Source organism: Fukomys damarensis, unplaced genomic scaffold (assembly GCF_012274545.1).
Source record: "Fukomys damarensis isolate Sample0158 unplaced genomic scaffold, DMR_v1.0_HiC HiC_scaffold_1, whole genome shotgun sequence".
Lineage (NCBI taxonomy): Eukaryota > Metazoa > Chordata > Mammalia > Rodentia > Bathyergidae > Fukomys > Fukomys damarensis.
The window spans coordinates 27881792-27895387 of NW_022900913.1; the positions used below are offsets into that span (position 1 = coordinate 27881792).

At 34.8% G+C, this 13596-nt stretch overlaps 1 protein-coding gene across 4 annotated transcripts in view; it reads left to right on the plus strand.

Annotated features, from left to right (window-relative positions):
• Window positions 1-12808, plus strand: part of Skp2 (S-phase kinase associated protein 2) — a 29975-nt gene extending 17167 nt beyond the window's left edge. The window contains exons 6-10 of one of the 4 annotated variants that reach the window (XM_010605466.3): window positions 26-124; window positions 828-958; window positions 4361-4412; window positions 4553-4660; window positions 12572-12808. In XM_010605466.3, the coding sequence (XP_010603768.1) occupies window positions 26-124; window positions 828-958; window positions 4361-4412; window positions 4553-4660; window positions 12572-12641 (460 nt within the window). In that variant the 3' untranslated portion in view covers window positions 12642-12808. Of the gene's footprint in view, window positions 1-25; window positions 125-827; window positions 959-4360; window positions 4413-4552; window positions 4661-6915; window positions 8004-9235; window positions 10820-12571 lie in introns of those variants that run through there. The other 3 variants (XM_010605464.2, XM_010605467.2, XM_010605468.2) reach the window with 3 other exon arrangements.
• The last annotated feature ends 788 nt before the right edge of the window (window positions 12809-13596 follow it).

Sequence of the window (13596 nt, forward strand, 5' to 3'; positions counted from 1 at the left end):
TTTTTTTTTTTTTTTTTTTTCCTAGTAATCTTTCCCAGAACTCAAATTTAGTGCGACTAAACCTTTGTGGGTGTTCTGGATTTTCTGAATCTGCCCTGAAGACTTTGCTAAGCAGCTGTTCCAGGTAGGAAAGATTTGAGACTTAATTGTAAAGCTTTTGAATCAAATAAAGTGATCCCTCACATCTGAACGGAATTGGATCAACTATTGAGTTATTCCTGACTCTCCACTTTCCTGACATGGAAAATGCAGCATCCTTTGCCCTAGAAACTTTCTGCCTGACCTCTGGAGCCAAGTCAGTTTCATTTGTAATGAAGGGATATTTGTATAATGATTCCTTTTCTTCTTTTTATTTATTACTCTTAAAGTAAGAGAAATGTAGTAGTATTTTTTTGTTTGTTTTGGGGTTTTTTGTTGTTGTTGTTTGTTTTGGGGGGTTTTTTGGTACCAGGGATCGAACTCAGAACTTTGGGCATGTGCTTTCGCTTGCCAGGCAGGTGGCAAAACCACTCAGCTAAATTCCCAACCCTGTTGTAGTGTGACTGCAAGAAACATGACTCCAGAGTCAAGTATTTTTCCCCTACTATATCTGTAGACCTAACTTGTAGTTTTTGATCAAGTATAAGTTGTAATAAATATGGGTGATTGCATTAAGATCTTTATTATTATGAAATGTCAGTACATAGAGGGTTCAGAGCTGCAGAATAGCAGTCTTCTGTGCATAAAATGGTAAGGAATTTCTGGTTTTGTATTTTATTTACAACTTAAAGCAAACTCATTCCAGTAGATGGATTCATGTTCTTCCCCTTTCATTCCTCTTTTTGCAGACTGGATGAACTGAACCTGTCCTGGTGTTTTGACTTTACGGAAAAGCATGTGCAAGTGGCTGTCACACATATGTCAGAAACAGTCACCCAGCTGAATCTTAGCGGCTATAGAAAGAATCTCCAGAAGTCAGGTGAGAGTTTCCAGGCCAAGCTGTGGCAGCTTTAGTCGTAATAACAGATTTCATGTATTGCGCATCTTTTTAAGTTCTCATTTGTATTGCTTGTCTCATTTAGTCCAGTGCATGTATTATTTTCATATGGGGAATTGCTGATCAGAAGAGTTAGGTAAAGGTAGATAATTAGTGACCTTGAGTCATGATTTGAATCCAGGAACTAGAAGGTGAAAACTTTATATTCTAAACAACTTATCTGTAGGCAGAACTACTTTTAATCAACTAAATTGTTAGTCAAAACTCTAATATAAAAACAAGTTAAAAAAAATAGCTAACACTCTGAAGCCATGGGTTCTCCATACATGAATTCAGCCAACAATGGCTCACAAGTATTCTGGAAGAAGAAAACCAGAATATGTTACAGACTTTATTTCTTGTCGTTATTCCTCAAACAATACAGTGTAATGAGTACTTATATAGCATTTACATTGTAGTCATTGTTACAAGTAACTAGAGATGTTTTAAAGTACACAGAAGTGTACTTTAAAGTGTACTTTAAAGTGCATAGATTATATGCTGGTTCTACAGTTGTATATTAGGTGTTGAGCGTCCTTGGATTTGGGTATCCAAGGGGCATCCTGCAACCAGTTCCCCTTGGATACTGAAGGATGATTTTATTTGATGAGTTTTAAGCAGCAGATCGCAGCCAGAGACAGTTTTGCCTCAAGTGACATATGACAAAATTGGGAGACAGTTTGAATTGTTGCAGTCAGAGGAGTGGTGTTGGCACCTAGTGGGTAGAAGCCAGAAATGCTGCTGAACAAGTAATAGAGCAGCAGAATCACACACATACGTACTTACACACACACTCTAGTCTAATGCATGAACAGTAAAAGCAGTGTTATATTGTTTAAATATTTATAAACATACTTATATTTCATTTTTGATTAGTCTAAAAGAGCCATGAAGTTGTTTAAATGAACACAGGCATCTGAAATAGGGATATATGGGTAGCAGATACAGTCTTTATAAACCTTGATATTTGGCTCTGCTTTGTTTTCTGTGTATAATGTTGAAAGAATCTTGATTTGTAGACATGAATGGTTACAAATTGGAAGACTTAAGTTTCATGTTGCAGTCTCAAGCCAGTATTCACTCTGGGGTACACAAAACCTAATCTAGGGATGCACATCAAGCATGTTTTGATATTAGTACAGCTCGAGTTTATTTTGTTTATTGATAATGTTTTTATTATGCTTGGAAAGATGTGAACCAAACATTTGCAGATACTTTTTAAACTTTATTTAGTCTTTGAAAGCCCCATCTCCAGGGCATGATGTATTCTCTAATAAATAAGATATAGCAGATAGTAACTACATAGCTATAGCAAATAGTAACTACATTTTCATGAATGGCCAGAGATTAAAGTCTGTTGACTTTGCAAAGACTCAAGTTTGAATGTTGTCATCCCAATACTTGCTTTATTGGACAAAGGGAGCTTTTTCTTCAGAGGCCTATAAAAGCTGCAGTTTTATCTTGATTTCTTTCCCTCCCTTCTCTACCCAGTATTTCTGTTCAACGTCTTTTCCCTTCATATACACTACTTTAAGACTGATTGTAGTGGTATACATCCTCAAAAATACACAAAATATTTTTTTAAATGGAAAACAAATCACCAATCTAATATGCTAATCTTTTTCCAATGTTTTTTAAAAATGGAACATAGTACATGAAATGCTAGTTTATAATAACTTGTTACTTCCCCAGAGAACTCATTTTCAGTAGCTGTCCTCTCTCATCATAAGATATGTGATATTCCATCAAATAGATATGGAATAGTTATATTAAATCAGTAATATATTCAACTGACTTCTTCTTGATGGGCATTTATACCCTCAAACATTAGTGAAATTTGGGGTTTTTGTTTTGTTTCATTTTGTTTCAGTTTGGTTTGGTGGTTTTGTTTCATGTTTGGTTTTGTTGCTATATAGTTCAACCTGACCTTTAATCAGTACTGTGTACATCCCAGGCTGGCCTCAAACCTCATAGAGATCCTCCTTCCTCAGCCTCCTGAGTGCTAGGATTATAGGCATGCACCACTGCTACCAAACCCAACTGAAATTTGTTATTTTAAATAAATAATTTATTCATTCCACTTAAAAGTAGCTCAGTCTATATAACTTTATTCCACATTCTGAAAAGTTATTTAGAATTTTCGTATTTGCTAACAGCAGTCAATATTTCGGTGTATTTCCTTTCAGACACTTCTTTCTTTCTGAGTATGTATATAAATGTGAGTATATGTGTGTATATGGATTAAATAGAGATTACAGCACACTGCATATATTTATGTTATTTTGTTTTCAGTATGCAGTATCTCCTAAAACTAGAACTTCATGCGTGGTAGGCAGATGCTCCAGCACGAAGCTATGCTTCCCCTTTTGAAAAGTTTCTTAGTAACTACTATTAGCACTGTATTTCATGGAATAGGTGAAGGTTAACCCATTTAACTGAAGGATGAACTAATTATGACTATTACTACAGTGGATATGTTCATGCACATCTATTTTTCTATAAGTGAAATTATTGGACCAAAGGGCCTAGTGTATAATGTTCTGAATACTTTTTTTAGAGATCAGTTCATTGTCCAAAAAATAAATAAATCACATTCAGCTTTCTGAAAGGCTACACATAAAATTAAATGTCCACTTCTGATGTGTGGTAGGTGAACCTGCTTTGCTACATTTCATCTATTAGGGGGTGTTAGTAATTCTTTTCATTTGGTAGCTAGAAAACAGTATTTCTAATTTCATTTAGTATCTCTTACTCCATTTTTTTGTTTGTTTTGTTTTTTTGTTTTGTTTTGGTACTGGGGATTGAACTCAGGACCTTGCACTTGCGAGGCAGGTGGCAGCACCAATGAGCTAAATCCCTGGCCCACTTCATTTTTATTATGTTATATTTTTTAAATTATCTGTTCATGTTCATTAGGTCTTTTCTATTTTTTTTCCTTGATTATAATAAGACTATTGACTCTTAACATAAGGAAAACATTTATTCTCAGTTTTCTGATAATTTTCTAATTGTTCTGTTTAAAAATGGTAATTTTTCAAACTTTTATGTAGTAACTTAAAAAGTGTTCATTATGTGTTTTTATGTTTAGGCACCTTACCTATCTCCCAAGATTTAATAAATAATTGCCTCTATATTTGGATTTAGAACTTTTTAATATATATGGAATTTATTAGGATATATTAGAATTGGAGAAATATTTTTTCCAGTTGTGATAGCAACATTGTATTTTAATAGACCATAAGTTCCCTATTGTAGTGCACAATGTTAAAGAATAGTAGTGATAGCAAATATTCTTGTCTTATTCCTCATTTAATGGTGACCATCATGTTTGCTTGTTTTTCCTAGATGTCTGTACATTAATTAGAAGATGCCCCAACCTTGTCCACCTAGACTTAAGGTATTTTTGTTTTAGATCACAAGTTGAAAAATCTTGATTGCTCATTCAATGGTGAGAAGATCTTAATGTTGAATTGAAGGCACTAAGCAGTACAATTCTAGTGGGTAATTTTGAATATTTTTTCTTCTGCTCTGTTACAGTGACAGTATCATGCTAAAGAATGATTGCTTTCCAGAATTTTTCCAGCTTAACTACCTCCAACACTTATCACTCAGTCGGTGCTATGATATAATACCTGAAACACTACTGTAAGTATGTTTTGTTTTTAACGCTAGTAGAAGGCAGGGACTAAAAGACGTGCCACTTGATGTTAAAATTCATTACTATTAGTAGTAGACATTGAGAACTTATATATTACTAATCTTATATATTATTATCAATCACAAACTGGTTAAGAAAAATCAGCAACATAGAAAAACCAAGGCAGAGTTTTTGCTTAAAATATCTACTAAAAGTGAACTATCTGATTGTTTCTTACACATTTATTAATTTGCTGAGGATATGTTTAAAGTAGTAGCATGCTATACTTCCCTGCCATCTGTGAAACACTTTCAAAAGAAGTACAGGTGGCTTTGAGGGCACTCAGAATATAATTGGGAAGGCCAATCCAATGTGAGTATTGTTTTACTTTTTTCCAAATTTTCCAAATCAGCTCTAGTTGAATCTAAAAATCTTTATCTGATGGGCTTAGAGGGAAATTTCTATAATCTAGTGATATATGTCCTGGGTGCTCAAGGAATGTGAAGAATCAAAACACATAGGTGGTGTATATTATAAGGGCCTAAGCCTCTGAACAGGAGATACTGAGGTCCAAAAAGGTGAAGTGGCACATCCCAAACACGGTGAGTTACTGGTCAGCGTAGGTCTTGATCCAAGTTTTCCTGGGCAGATGTAGAATAGCCCGTGTCTAATTTAGTGTTTCATCTGAGGGTTCATTGTACCTGCTCAGCAGCTTCCACAGGATCGAAAGAGTACAAAGGAAAAGTCTAATCCATTTTTCTTTTAAGATGTGCTATTCCCAAGGTATCCTGGGAATAATATCATCTCTTTCTTTTTAAAAATGTTTCCTTTATTTTACCCCCTGAAGGCTGTAATAATAGTCTTCCTACTGCTAATGTACATCTATAGCAGTTTCACTGAAAACCACAAGAGGTCAGTATTTTGCACTTGGTCAGGTGCCCTTTTTCATAGTGGCCAACATGACCCAAATGAAGCTGCTATACTTATTTAACTCACTATTTGAAGGCCAGTAATTTAATTTCAGCATCCTACCTAAGAAGGGTGGTGGATTTGAACAGAGAATTTATTTAGTTCCCAAGTTAACAAATTGGATCTTAGGAGTTAGTTTCAAGAATGAATAAAGCAAATACTTCAGCTGTACAAGGTTTATTAGCAAAATTAGGGATCTGGTAATTACGTGGTCATTTTAATCGCAGGGCTCAGGGCCTGAACTAATAATATCTTATTTGGAAAATCCTGCCTAAATAGGATACTCATGTTTACTCTTGTGGCTCTCAAATGTTGAAGTCTAAATTTTTATATATGGAACTCCAATTAAGATTCCTGACCCTCTATTTTCTAACATCCAGAACTCCTAGGACCCTCTTGAATGTATCCAAAAGTGTTTCTCTGTCATCTGTTCTTTCCTTTCTTTGGCATCTGGGCTTTTAGTTTGCCTGGGCAGTTTCCCAGGAAAGATTGTGTCTGAATCACTTTTCCATTGCTGAGACACAGTACCTGACATTTGCAACTTAAAGGAGGAAACATTTATTTTGGCTCACTTTTTAAGCCCATAGTTTCATTACTTCAAGGCAGGCAGGCATGATAGACGGGTCTGGCGGTCAGGAAGCAGAATGCAGGGAGAGGCCAGGAAGGGAGACCCTTTTGGGTCATTCCCCTAGTGACCCACCTCTTCCAGAACTTTCTAACAGCAAGTCAGCTAAGGTCCCCATAATCCATACAGCTTTCAAACACATGAGGCTTTAGGGTCATTTAAATCTAAATCATAACAGATTGAGATAATTCTTTTCTGAGGATAATCTTTCCAAGTCTCTTGATTTTCTTCTTCATGCAGAAAGAAGCTGAGTGGGTAAAAAACCAGATGTTTTCTCTTAAGCAGAAATGAGGAGAATCTTTTGAGCTATCACATTTTAATAATTTGTATCCAGTTGTGTAACAGTAAAATTGGCATCCCTGCAGAAAATGTAGAACAAATAAAGCATTTGGGCCCATAACAGGCCTAGTTATGAATTTTCTTTGCATTATTATTACTTATTTTTCTGAATCTAATCTTGGAAAAAGAAAAATGGGTATCAAGGGCTTACGTGTATTCCAAGTAAGCAGTGTATAGAGTAAGATACTGTCCTTGAACTTTAAGTTAAAAGAATGTTTCTTTACATATCAAGTAAATAATTTAATTTATATTGTAAACCCTTTAAGATAAGCTCATTGGTGCCCTATCCTGGAGTTTCTCAAAATAAAATGTCTTTCTCTGTAATTTCAGTCATCCTGGCAACTGTTATACTTCAAATTCATAATAATTCCAGCGTGTGTCATTTCCAGAGAGAAGGTCATCTCTGCTAAAGAATTGAAAGCTAGTTTTTATCTCTAAAAATGGCGAATATTCTTCTGTAAAATAATGTTTTATAACACTTGAGAAATTAGCCTCCCTCCCCCAAGTATCCCTTTTGTTTATCCTTAATTGATCTTATTTTTTAATGTATAAACTTTCTTCTGCTCATCCCATATTTCTTATTCAAGTAAGAAACCCAAGCTGTAGAGTTGGCTGATCCAAGATTAGGAGATATAAATTTCAGTTAGGAAATTAGTTGAAGCATTTCACATTTTATAAAGGAAAACTATTATATAGATGAGGTAAAGAGTAAACCTATGAGTTCATACATATTTATTAAATTGAAGAAATATCCTCATCAGTCATTTTACACTATTATAATGACTTGGATGCTTCATTTCTGTTTACTATCTTTTTGTTTTGGTTTCCTCTTTATTGTAATGTCAGAGAGATTCTTACAAATTTGTTTTTCTGTGTTGTAGGTAATGCAAATACCAGGATGCAGTTTTTTTGTTTCATTCTTAAAACTTTTAAACTTTCTTTTCCTTGACTGATCAGCCCATCTTATGTGGCTCCCTTCTTGTATATAACTCTTAAGAGTGCTGTGACTTCCTTGCTTACCAAAGCTCTTTCCCAACCCTGATGCAGGAACCTTTCTTCCTCTCCTATCTGCCATCCCACGTTTTTCTTACCACCACCTACGGTGTCTTCTTTTAAATATTATCCACTGCAGAATGACTCACAATTTGTCTGCTTTGGATATCCCAGACCGGAACCCTCAGTTATTAGATTCACATGCAGGATTGCTGTCATGTTCAGTGATGATAAGAATAAATACCTAGATTGTGACCTTGCTTTTATATTTGTTTCTACAGGCCAGAAATTACTTTGAGCATAGCAATGTTTTCTACTTTTTCTTTTGATGTGTTACACATCATCAAGCATATTTATTTTACTTAATGCTTTTATTTCCAAATTTCCCTTCATCTTTTATCTCATGAAATTTATTAAACATCTTTAGTGCTTAAGATATTTTGTGGAATGTAAAAAATATATATATATATATATTTAGAAGGGTAATGGAAAAACTAGAAGAGCAAGTTAAGCTTGGTAGGTTTTAAGGCCCACAAGACAGTCTGGGATTCCTGAATACACAAAAATCAAAGGTTTTTAGAACAGGTGAGTACCATAATCAGAGCAGTGCTTTAGGAAGATGCCGCAAACATTAGTATGTAGAATGGGCTGGAAGGAAGAAAGATAAGTGAACAAGTGACACTTATAATGCAAGTTTGACTAACAATGACATTGTAAAAAATAAAGAATGTTTCTAACTCTAGGTCATTGATGTGTTCCTTATTTCTGCAGTGGGACTTTTTTGAAATTCTAAAATAAAATTTTTTTTTCTTTGAGACTTTGTACTATGTTTCCCAGCTTGGAACAAATACCGACCAGAGACAAAGGATCTAGGCACATAGATCTGTGTTAAGAAAAATCATTATCAAAAGCACACAGTATTTACTTTGGGTAAATAAGCTGTGTTTTGTGAACCAGAACTTTACTGTTGACATAGCTGGCTATATTTCACCTAAAGTGAAATACCTAAGGACTGACCTTTCTATGACACGAAAAAAATGGTAATATGTGAGAGGTAAAGGGCTACTGCCTCTTATATGGGTATGATTTGGCACCCCTTTTCTCCATCTGCACCCAAATACGTAACTATCTAAAATATTTTAAGGACTCACTGGTATGGTTGATCACACATAAAGGACTTGTGGATTGTGGGCCATTACTCAGAACTCATCCACCCTGCTGATAGCTTCTCTTTGAGATGGAGCCTACTTAAATAAAGGTCATATCCACTCCTTAAATTTCATGTAACTTGTGGTTCCACCACAGTACAACTTTGACTTTCACCATCACTTGCTAGCACACAGTAATCCCTTTCAGATCACTGTGTAAACCAGGCATGAAGAAAGGAAACAAATGTGATTGGATTTTATTCTTAAACCTCAGAGAGCACTCTGAGGAACCTCATTTAACAAAATGTACCCATTTCCTTAGGCTGTGTAGGTTAGACTGTATAGCCTGTTCTTCCAAGTTTGATTCACATCTGCTGTTCCTTCAAATCATTTCTTGCATATTATGTTTTTAGGTTGCATTTTGTAGACTGTACTACAAGTTATAAAAGTTAAGTCATAACTCTGGTCAGTTTTCAGACACCTCTGAAAGTCTCTTTCTTCCTTTCCAGTGAACTTGGAGAAATTCCTACACTAAAAACACTACAGGTTTTTGGAATCGTGCCAGATGGTACCCTTCAACTGTTAAGGGAAGCCCTTCCTCATCTGCAGATTAATTGCTCCTATTTCACCACCATTGCCAGGCCAACTGTTGGCAATAAAAAGAATCAGGAGATATGGGGCATCAAATGCCGCCTGACACTGCAAAAGCCCAGTTGCCTGTGAAGTACTTATTGCAGGATGGTATCTGTTCTTCCTTTGGAATGGGGGAAATAGGCAGTTAGCCCAACTGCTGGACATTGGGCTAGTTTTATTACTGATTTGCCTTTAGCCTTTGTCCTGCGAGGATTTTAGGGAAGCGTTTGAGAGAATATGAAGTGTTGCTTTTTTAAAAATGACTTTAAAAGCTTCTGTCAACTCTGGGCCCTTAAAAGCCTTCAGAAATTTTAGGAGAATGAGCCTATAATTCCACGATGACTTTTTAAAGATCAAAATTTGAGCCACCTCTGTCAAATGCCCTTTTGATTAAGTCTGTTTTGAATCAAGCTTAAAAAATTACAATAGGCTAACAATTTTCACAGCCTATATGGTAACTTCTATGCATTTTCCAGTATTGTTTTATAAGACACGGCTTAGAAGAACATCGAGCTATGTATGTATTGAGCTGAATGGTCACAGAATAGTGTCTTTTTGGGGGGCTAATGAATTTTATCTTTACATTTAAAATTAGTTTATCAGAAAACCCCATGTAATTCACCATTACCCTTAAATTAAAAGAAAGATATCAGAGGCTTAAAATTGGTATAGGATTTGAAGGCTTGGGAGGCAATTTTATATGCCAGCTTAATCTGAAGAATCCTTTAACATTCAATGTACTGTGTTCCCAGAATTTTAAATTAAGTGAAGAAATATTGTGGTTTTCTAACTTTATAATCAAATTATGTTATTATGGGTTGTTTAGCTTTTTTTAAATGGCTTGCTTTTAGAAAGGGGTATTATCCTAATCAGTCTCTTCTTGAAAAGTTGAATGGGAGAATTCTGAACTGATAATGCCTATTTTTCTTTAGTGCTGAGGTTATTTTTGTATTACTCTGGAATCAAGTATTTTAAATTGTCTTTTTTTTAATGGTCTCTCAAAGTAATTGTTTGAAATTACACTTTATAAGTTACTGGACCTGAGAACAGCTTGTTCCTTTAAATCAGAAATGCACACTAGAAGCAGGCGTTCCCCGCAGTGCACTTGGCCACTGTTTACACCTCCATCCTGTAGAAGAGTTTAGACTCACATGTTGAAACCTTTGATGGCATGAGTGATTTTAAAGACCTGGTACATAGAAGCAAACAGATTAAATGCTTTTTAAAAATCACCAAAAAATAAACCTAGTTTTTAAGTTGATGACCTATTTTCACAGTGCAACCAAAAAAGCCAAAACCCATCATCTTTTCTATTAACCACTTCTTTATTCTGAGAGTCACTTGGGTAGCACATTTGTTTACATACTAACTATCCTGAGCTTCGCTCAAGCAGGTCTCAACTCAACCAGTCAGTTCTTGTATTGAATAAATTTGATAAAATTGTCATTTTTATATTTTCTGTTATATTATCTTAGAAAAATTAATGAAAAAATACGCAATATTTGGTCATCCTGTATTTAAATAATTGGACTGGTAATTGATTTTTTTAAAAAACAAATTTAAAAGGTTAAAAATACGGTAATATGAAGTGCCCTTTTTTGCTCAGGTCTAAGGAAGAACATTTAGTGTTACACAGGAAATAATTATGCTTCCATTTCTTAGTTAAAAAGTGCTAAATACTACTTGAAATTAATTGTTTACAGATTAGTGACAAGGGCTGGTGATAGGATCTGGTTGGACTCTGACCTCCGGTGCCTTCATACACAGTGCCTGTATTTCCAAACTCAGTTCCAACAATAAGCTATTTTTCCAACATGTCAGAGTAATCTGTATTTTTGTATGTGATTTCTACTTTTATAGACTTGTTTTAAAATAAAACACACTTTTTGTAAAAATGAGTACTTGAGCTAAGTTGTATCCCTTTTTTCCTTTTAAGTACATCATTAAAATTAGAAAGCAGTCATTGGGGGCTGCCATTTGGCTCACTAGATTAAAACCCTACAAAACAGTCCTAAACAATGTCCTGTCTATTTCATATACTTGTTAAATTTAAATGGTAATTTATAATGCATTTCTAAAAGGTGCTAAATACTAGTTTATGTCCTTTAAAGTGTTTCCAAATGTAATGGCATTTATAAATCATTTGAATGAGTGATTAGTGTGGTAGTCAAATACTATCAATAAAAGCCAATAAAAATTTTAAATACTGACTTAATGCGTTTATACTACATATTTTGTCATTTAAAAACTATTTGATTCATTTTTTTTATGCCCGGAGGCCTTCTAGGAACTCCATTCAAATGGTGCTATGTGATTCGTGAATATCACCCAGTTTTGTTGATCATTCCTTTATAGTATCTCTACTGTGCCTGTTTTGAATTATGAAAATATCAAATTTATGAATAAGATTATGAACTCCAAATGCAATCTCACTGTGATCTCAACCATTCTTCACTCCCTGCCACATAAACACACAGATCATTTTGAAAAACACTCAGACCTGTACCTCTAAAAGGAAGTGTCCCAAATTAAGTCTGCCTCTTAGAATAGTGACTATTCCTTAATTCTCACCAGTATTTTCGTGGGTTTGTTGTGTTCAGGTTCTTAACATGGTCCACACATTGCATTTCAATGATATCCTTAGAAGTTAATCTTTATGTGCCCTTTTTACCTTGTATTCACCAATGAAACTCACCTGTCCTATACTATATAGTCTGGATTTTACTATAATCCCTGGAATGGTGCTTAAGAGGTTCATCTGTCCCCTATTTCCAGAAACTGGTGGTTAGATCTAGTTTGTCTTAAATCTAGAGAGAGGGTATTTTTGCCTCCCAGGAGATACTAGTAATAGGATGTATTACAAGGTATACTACCATCAAGCTGCCCATGGTGGTACAAGCCTGTTATCCAGCACTCAACAGGCTAAGGCAGGAAGCTTGCCATGAGTCAAGAGGCCAGCCTGGACTACACAGTGAGTTCAAAGCCAGCCTGAATTAAAAGTCAGACCATGTCTCAAAAAGCCAAAACAATAAAAGGTATACATCAATCTCCTTTTGTATTTTAACTGATATCACTTATGGACCCTTGATTCCTCATTCTCCTCTTCCCTATTCATAAGTTCCAGAGTTAAGGATGCTTTGGCCTAAGGCAAAACATTTCTGGATAGGTTACGTTATGTCCCTTCTGTCCTAGTGAAGTCAATTATATTTCAGTATTTTCAGAGAATCTGCCATCTGGAAGATAACTGAACAGCAGCACAGGGGAAGGTTCAGAACATTATGAAGATAGGCAAGTGGCCTATGGGCTATGTAAGTGGAAGGAAACTTCTGTTATGCTGCTAACCCCACAAAAGCACTTAGCACTTTTTTCCCCTCCCTACCTAGCCACATATCCCAGGAAGTCAAAAAAGTCTCTAACAAAATACAGGTCAAAATCCTATGAGTCTGCACTAAACATTTTATTGTGTTGTTTTGCTTTAATGTTTTAGTGAATCTGAATATTAAAGTGCTGATATTTTTATATTTCTCAAAATGAGTACCAAAATATTTACATTAGTTTCGAGCTTTAAAATCAGTATTTAAGGTGTTCAAAACTTAAAATATTTTCTATCTTTAGCTCCTCCTTTAGTAGTTTTCTTAAAAATGTGTTAACTTTTCATAACTTCTTTAATGTACAAAATTTAATAAGCTTCACTGACATGCTGCCAATCCCTTGAGTATTTATGCTTAAAGGCAAAAATAAACTGCATTCGAAAGAAATAAGTGTTCTTTAGTTAAACAGTACATTTACTCATCCCCACCACTATACATGTTTCATCACGTTGTTACACTATCTGGTCGTTATAGATACTATCTTTTGCTTTTTTTCCGGTACCTGTGATCGAACTTGGGACCTGGCACTTGAAAAGTAAGTGGCAGAACCACTGAGCTAAATCCCCAGCCCATACATACTATCTTAAGTATCAGGATACATACACCAGCACAACAGATTAAAATTTTAGTGGTTTAAGTTCTAAATGTATGATATTTTCACAGCTGAGCAATAGGTAATGTGTCCTTAATTTATGATACATTTTTCAACTCAAGTGAATATTTCACAATAAAATATTTGTATTAACAGGCTGTATTATTCTGCTTATTAAAAAGGGAAATTGTAAAATTTTTGTATGTGAAAGCTATACATTTGATAAAACTTGTATGACTCAGTATACTGGGGCCTTCAATATTTAAATGGAACA